Here is an 8,259-nt window from a genome sequence, read left to right as displayed (position 1 = left end):
ATGTTTTTTATTGTTGCAAGATTTCTTGCCCTGTAAGCCGCCCTGAGCCCTATGGGGGAGGGCGGGGTATAAATTTAATAAATAAATAAATAAATAAATTAATTAAAATTTAAAAGTAAAAATGGAATCACTGCCTAGTGACCTTGCCTGCCTAGACAGAGGACCTTGTTCCAGAGGTTCAGACTGCCCCACCCCAGGACCACTGGAGAATACTCATTTTCCCCCATATTAAAAAATTCCTTGAAAATCAGAAATTAGCATATCAAAATGGAAGTTTCTAGCATGGCCCTCTTCCTGTTTTGATAGTTTTCTACTTTCAGGGAGCTTTCTCATGTAGGGGAGTGTTACAAATGTGACTCACCACTGCAGCCTGAAGTGACAGAGTTTATTGTGCCATCACACCATTCTACTGCCTGTGTAGGTCTGGTCTTAGTTTCCACTGGCATTGAGTCCCAGCTGCCATATTCCTTTTGATATTGCACATGCATGAACACATGTGAAATAACACATAAAACATCATCTGCATCTCTGAAAGCTGAAACTATTTTAGGCAGCAAGTAACGAGCAGTGGGCCTCAGGGGCAGCAGGCCTATTAGACAAACTAAGTTAACTATTAGTCTGGAAAGTAGTTCCAAGGTAACTTCTTATAGAATATTTCCAATTACAGCGGATGGGAAGAACTAGTGGCATGTACTCAAAAGGTTTGGCAAAACTTAAAAAAATACCCAGAATGCAGTATCAGATATCATACATGCAAGAATACCAATGGGGGGGAAATGATATAGTGAGGTGTCTCTCCAATGTCGCTAATGAAGAATAAAAAGGGTAAGGCGTTATTTATCAGGGAACATGTACTTAGCTCCCATTCTGTGTTCTTACTCTCCCTTCAGCTCATTAAGATACAAGCTGCATCAGCTGGAGAGCATGCACAGTCCTTACTTTGTACCAATGCTTGTGGAAAACAGAGAACTCCTACGCACCTGAGACAGCAGTTAGCCTTGCCTTAGTAGAGGGAACAAGCAAATCATCCAAGGTCTTTCTATCCTTCTCATTTGTCCAACAGCAGCTTCTCTTCCCTGCTCTTTTCTCTCTAAATTGTTCAGGTAAAATAAACTGCTGCCCCAAGGGAGGAGAAAGGAAAGATCCAGAAGAACAATATGCTTCTTTTTGACATGGAAATACTCAACACTGATATGTAGGGTGACTAAGAGATGGCTGTTGGGTGTTCTGTTTATTGTGTGCATGAAAGTAGGTGAGCACTTCAAGCACCTGTGGAGGATTACAGAATTGGAAGGAAAGGGTTTGCACTAACCTACAATGCAAAACAAAAGACAAAAACGTTTTTTTTATAGGACATTGTATCCAATTGGAGACCTGGTAGCATCTTACAATATGCACTTACAAAAAAATCGTATTTGAATAACCACAATTTCGTTGCCTGTTATAAGCAGCCATTTCACTGCTCTGCTACATTAAGGTTTTTACATATACACAGAGCAAAAAGGAACAGGCTGTTTCATGTCACAGGACAGGGCTTCTGAAGATTCACTGGGGAAAATAAATCTAACAATTTTTAGCACTAATGAAAAATCATCACCCCCCCCCCATATCCTTATAAAGATAGCATCATTTAGGAGTTGCTCTACTGGGACAACAAACACAGGAAACACTCTCACAGGATAGGTCTACAAAATAAAAAAGGACTTATAATCCAATTTAGCTTCCATGGGGAAGATATTATTTAGGCGATAAATTACTCCATTTGCTATGTGGCTGGGGGAACTTTTAAAAGTTATATTCTTTGGAAGCTGTTTTTCTGTGTGGGGCTTTTGTGAAATTCATGCCAGCAGGGGCTGCTTTTTTTGTGGGAAATACCCAACTAATCAGCCTCTGCCCATGTGGTTAGGTCATTTACTCAAGCCATGTGGGAGCCACTCATGGAAAAATGGCTCCCATGCAGTAAGGATAATATTTAAAATGCTCCTGGGTTGCCAGTTGTATGGGTTGGTAGCTGTATCCAATTGCATAAGAAGCAAGAAAGGCTAAAGAACAGTAATTGGAATCACATTTATGAACAACTCCACACCAAAGCAATAATTGGCACAATTGTGTTGAATTCCTGGAACTACCCATTTCATCTTTCATTCTGGCACAAAGCTGTTTCCACAAAGCATTTATCTCATAGGCATGTTCTATTTCCCACCATGCAGCTTTAAACCTGGAGATTATGCTTAAATTTCCCCAAATTATTGAAAGTTTAATTTGAAGTAGTCTAGCCTCAAAAATCTAGTCTGGCATAACAATACTGTAGTTTAATATTAGCTTTAGCAGTATTGTATTCCAATTCTTACAGAATGTACTTTACCATTATTGGGAGGTTCTGTAAGATGCTTTCATACCTCTTAAATCTCTGAAATGAAACATATATATTTTTAATTAACTGAAATATTGGCTATTGCCACAGTTAGTTGCTTCTTTTAAGAACACTGCCAAACAACATGAAACCGCATCATAAAGGGGTCTCTGTTGCCAAGACAATCAGGATGTATACATGTGTGTGTTTGTTTCCAAATGCTAATTCATTTAACAAAACATTTTTAAAAGATATAAACAAATCAACTAAAAGTTAAAACACTCCCATCATAAACTTGTTTGAAGATTAACAGGAAAATTGTAAACTGAGTCATACCCTTCTAAACCCAGTGAAATCAATGGGTGTAGAAGGGTGTAACTCTGTTTAGGACTGCAGTGTAGTTCTCAGGAATATGGATTTTCACTAACACCACAAAAATATATAGGTTTTTTTTTACCGTTTTATCCCTGAGGCGCTCCCCATGTACAAGAAAATCAGCACAGCCATTTTCTTCCTGGTGGATGACTTTGAAAACGGTGACACAGCTTAGTCCACCCCCTCCAAGTGGTAACCATCCACCACTTGAATCATCACGGGTCATCACCACAGCTCGCACACGGGCATAACTATTACTGAAACAGAGGAGAAAGGGGGGGGGAGAAATTAATTTTTCCCAAGCTAAACTGAGCCACAGTGCTATCATTTGCATTATTCAGTCTCTTCACCCAATCTAGCTAAGTGCATGATCCTCAACAATGTTTAATTTACATTCTTCAATTCTTCCAACAATTATAGTGGGATTCTATCCGGCATGTCCAAATGTACTGATTATGCAACAGCCCTGACTGGTTTCAAAACATTCTGACAAATTCTATATGAACACAGAAAGCCAAAACCTAGCTGACAGACCATAGGGAATGGGTTTTTTAGAGACCCCATCTATGTGGCACTTATTCTAAATGAGCTGCTGAGATAAAGCCAGACAATTTATTGACTGAAAGTCAGAACACTGTGACAAATCTGGTCTGCCTAAATTTGGCTGCAACTGTCTCACATTAGAATGTGTGGCAAGGCAGTATTGCTCAGTTCTGGTAACCATGGCAACAGCAGTGGCTGAAATGGTCTTGTTTGCATTCAACTGTACACTGTCTAATCTGGTGTGAATGGGTCCAGATTGGAGCCCATTACCCTACTACGCAAAAACATGAACTAAATAGATGACCATGATGTTTTCTTATTTGTTTCTCAAAAGCAGACACTTAATCTTCCCAGTAAGCTTATTGTTACCTTCACTGCTATGTTGAAAAATAATTACGGAGCTCCATGTCCAAAACAATGACACACAGTAACTGCTGGAAGTACCACTGATTAAAGAAATCTTAGTCAATTAATTGCATGAGCTTTAACCAATTATATATCAACAAATTTTGCACATGAATGAAGTAACAGTTCTGAAGGAGAAAAGCATTGCAATTGTCTGCGGGCACCACTTTAGAAGACACATTCCTTCAGGTGTGAGAGAAAGAATGCCTCTTCTCCCAATGTACTTGCCACCCACAAACTGATCCCCCCCCCCCAAATCGCAACTAATAGGAACTTTTCTAACATTTGAAAGCATTGGTTCATTGACTAAATACCACAGTAAATATCTGAGGCCACTTTCAGTATAGATGTCACATACATTCAACATTCAGGATGGGCTTTAGGTTTTTAGGAGTTCCAAGGCAAGAGATTCTTAGTGGGCTCTCCAACAGTACTCTTACTCCAAAGAACAACACTAGTGCATTTGTCTGCACAGCAGCAATTCTGATGAGTTAAAAGCACCTTAGCACTAAGCCAGCATGGCAATGGTTAGAGTGTCAGACTAGGATTTGGGATTCCCAGGTTTGAATTCCCACTCTACCATGGAAGCTTGCTGGGTGACCTGGACCAGTCACACAGTCTCAGTTTAACCTAACTTGCAGGGTTATTGTGAGGATAAAATGGAAGAAAGAAGAACAACACAAGCCAATTTGAGATTCCATTAGGAGAAAGGTACGGTGTAGATGAAGTCACTAACCAGAAAGCTGTTTGCATGCTAGTTGTGGAAGCCCTACCAAGTACATATCCTGTGCATTACAGCCAGTGCGGTCGTACATACTACAAGCAGACAGTATGAGAACTGGAAATGCACACAAAGCTAACTCACATGAGCAAGTCAGCTGAGCCAAACACCACAGGGCAACTCCAAAAGTATGCATTTTCCTAGCTCCACAATGATGTGTGCATTTTTATTACATACCACTGCAAACGAATCTTCAGTATTCACTACTCATCACTGAAACTGAAATCTAATTTCCAAGACAGTCTTGCTATTGCTGGAAGGTAAGATCTAGAATCAGGTTCAGAACATTCTAGACAGAATGTCATCCCCGATTCATGTCTATTGTTATCAGGAAATTTTTTCAGGCCAAAATAAATATTTGGTGTATAAAAATTTTATACTCTCCTGTATTCCTCATGCAAGACTAGAAACAGGAAAACAATCATGTTGAGGTCACAATACAAGACATCATGGGGTAAAGCATTGATGAAGCACTTAACTTTTCATTTCCACTGTTCTAAAGCTCATTTATAGTTTGATATGTTCACTGAAAAATGGTCCACATTCTTGTTAACTGAAGTCTTGATATTGTTAGGCATACTTCAAACATGAAATCTTTTTGGAAAGATACAGTCACTAGTTAATTGGAAATGCCAGGTGCTTTAAAGATTCCCCCCCCCCCGGTTCGATTTTAGATTATGGCTAAATGCTTGGGATTGTATTCTGTACAATTTACTAGCAATGTTTTAATTCGTAATATTTTTTCTTACATATTCAATTATCATGGCTATGTTTGTTAATTTTTGTCTTGTCATCTGGTAGGCTCCTAACAAGAATACATATTTTTTTTTGCAGAGCAGTGCACTTAAGGAACTATCAAGTAATATCTATAGTTTTGGGTGCAGAATGAAAATAAATAGAAGATGGACTTTCATTTTAAAAGGGCAGTTATATGGACCTGGAAATAAAAAGGCTGGGCAGGAAACTTGGTGGAAGTTCAGGAAAGGCAAAAATGAATGGGCACAGAGGAATACAGAAGGGAGAGCAGGAGGTAGAGGAGCACACAGCAAAAGAAAGGGGGTAATGTAAAGCAGATGGTGGAGACCTGAGAGGACACACTTGATATTACCAAAATACTAAGAGTTATCCAGAAACAGTTCCAGCTATTCGTTTCTATATGGCATAAGCTAATCAAGCTTACAATTTATTTCATCAGAAGCAAAAGTGGAACAGCTGACAGCAGGCAGTTAATTGATTTTTATTTTTAAAAGGGACAGTAATCTGTACTACAAACATGGGAGAGATGTCACATTCAGTCTTTATACGCCCTCTTTAAACACTGGTTGACACAGTAAGTCAAATTCTAGAGTGCTGGTCTAGAATATGGGAGATTCAAATCCTAACTCTGCCATAAAGCTGTCTCAGTGACTGTGGGCCAGTTACACTCTCAGCCTAACATAACTTAAAGGGTTGTTATGAGGATAAAATGGAGGGGACATGATGTACATGCCACCGAGGTCCTTGGTGAAAGGGCAGGATAAGAATGTATGAAGCATAAACTTCTGATCTGCCTCTTCATACTCCACCAGAGATGATCACAATGACATCACTGATGGAGGTACCTGGAAGGCTAAAATGTTCACTTACAGGTTTTTATTGTATTTCTGGTAATAAGTACTAAATTTTAATTAAAGCATCCCAAATCACCACCCCAGATTTTAGGACGGCTGAACTGGACAGTGAGAGAATTAAGAAAACAGAAATCAGGGGAAAGATTAAAGAGTTTGTTAGAGGCTAGTTTTGTTTTTTGCCATCAAATCGTTTCACAAATGGCACAGAAATGACATTAAAAAGCCAAGGTCACATAGATATTTTTGTTTATATGAAGCAGTAGGCTCCAATACAGGAAAGCTTATCCTGGAATAAAGTTTTGTTATTTAGGCACTCCAAGACTCCTATTATTTTTCTAACCACCCTTCTGGAATTCTTAGGACTGCTTCACAAATGCATGGACACAGTTAAACAGCTGAAGTGCTGTCAAGAAGAAGTAGTGAGTAGGATGATATGATGTTGCATGTGTGTTCTGAGGTTCATGCTTAATGAACAATCACCACAGATCAAACCAGCATTAGATATTGCAATCATTAAGTGCATATTTAAGGATAACTAGTATTAACTGTTTTTTCTCCCCCTTTTAAAGGACTGGAATATTTTCAAAGATAAATGCTTCCTGTCCTTGGAAAACCTAAACTGTCTCCTTGATTTTTATTAATTTGAACTACATGCTTCATTTTGTATATACTTCTGACACCACCACAAACTGAAGAGGAACTCAACAATCCACAACGGCAGAAACATGAATCTTTGAGCAAATGAAACACTAAAGGCTTCTTCTGTAATTAAATCCTACTAATTAAATTCATTATTGTGTAGAATTAGCTTACACTTTAAGTAGGCACTTCCTTTAAGGAACAGTAAAAGAACTGTAGTCAGTATCTTTAAATATTTGAGCTGTCAAGAGAGTAAGGAGAAAAGGAGAACAGAGTAATTCAATGGCTTGGTAGATCTTTAGAGAAAATTCAAATTTGTACCAAGAGACTTCAGACACCATGTGTTCTTGGCAAGTTTCCCTTTGCCTTACTTTTCTATGAAGAGAATGGTTTCTCTTCTTCTGGGTTTGCTACTCTACCACACTACACAAAATCACTAAAGTATCTCCATGAACATGTAGTTCAGAATCCAATACAAAGTGGGTTCTATATAGTGCAAGGTTAGAGAGGACATCATGTTCAAAGAATGTAGGATCTCCCAATTCAGATGTTATATTCTATATGCACTAAAAAAAAGTACAAACTATACAGTTTCCTAATTGTCTTTTACAATACAACACTAACAAGAAACTTAATAAAACCTGAAGTATTACAATACACATTAACAGGGTAGTCTGGGAGGATTTTACATGTATAAATAATCTCTCCCTTATATATAAAGGCATAGGGGGACCCAACATTCCAAATGCACACCAACAGTGTTTGGAAGCTTGAACTGTCAGTCAGAAGACGCTGGCTGGGTTGACTGGCTGCTTTGTGTAGTCCTGCCCACGTCATTGGCTCAGTCTGCTCTGGGCCTCTGACAGGTGAGGACCATCTGCAGACTGAGTGCAGGGACAGGGCTTCTACGGCTGGGCCACTTCAGTCCACTCTTTTCTGATTGGGCCAGCATTTCAAGGTCATTTGCATATGGAAGCTGATTGGACTTCACTCCATTCCACACCTCAAACTCCCCCCCCCCAAGACAGTTGCAATTCTCAGTTGAATATGGGACCTGTTGTACTTTGAAGTAAAATATGTCCTCACTCACAACACATCACTTCCCCTTCAAAAGAAACAAACCCAATAACACAATCATGCCACACCACAAAAAAGACAGATCACACCACAAGCAGAATACCACAAGGCAAAAAATGATAGGAAAAGGTGCCAGCAGTCACCCCATTACTGCCACAGATATGTGCCTGAGAGCGCTTCAGAGGATGGTGTGCAGATCCCAGGTTCATATTTTAAAAGCTGCCTGGGGGATTATGGACCATTCACACACTTTCAATCTTAACATACCTCATAGAGTAGTTGTGTGGATCATATGGGGGAGAGGAGAATGATGTCAGCTGCTTTGGTTCCCACTGCAGGGAAAGACTGCCCTTTTCCTAAGCAGAGCCTGTGGGGAGGGGATGTAAACCTGAAGACAGACAGGCAGATAACGGTAGGCTGATGGTTGCCTGGAAAGGACATAGGGTTGCCAACTCCAAGTTGGAAACTTCCAGGAT

General features: G+C 39.4%; 1 protein-coding gene across 1 annotated transcript in view; it reads right to left on the bottom strand.

Moving 5' to 3' along the window:
- Window positions 1–8,259, bottom strand: part of SPRED1 (sprouty-related, EVH1 domain containing 1) — a 111,774-nt gene that overhangs the window by 44,398 nt on the left and 59,117 nt on the right. The window contains exon 2 of the mRNA XM_015421354.1: window positions 2,811–2,985. Within this exon, the coding sequence (XP_015276840.1) occupies window positions 2,811–2,985 (175 nt within the window). The remainder of the gene's footprint in view (window positions 1–2,810; window positions 2,986–8,259) is intronic.

This window comes from Gekko japonicus, unplaced genomic scaffold (genome assembly GCF_001447785.1).
Source record: "Gekko japonicus isolate JY-2015 unplaced genomic scaffold, Gekko_japonicus_V1.1 scaffold581, whole genome shotgun sequence".
In the NCBI taxonomy this organism is placed as follows: domain Eukaryota; kingdom Metazoa; phylum Chordata; class Lepidosauria; order Squamata; family Gekkonidae; genus Gekko; species Gekko japonicus.
This window is presented reverse-complemented; position numbering and strand designations above follow the sequence as displayed.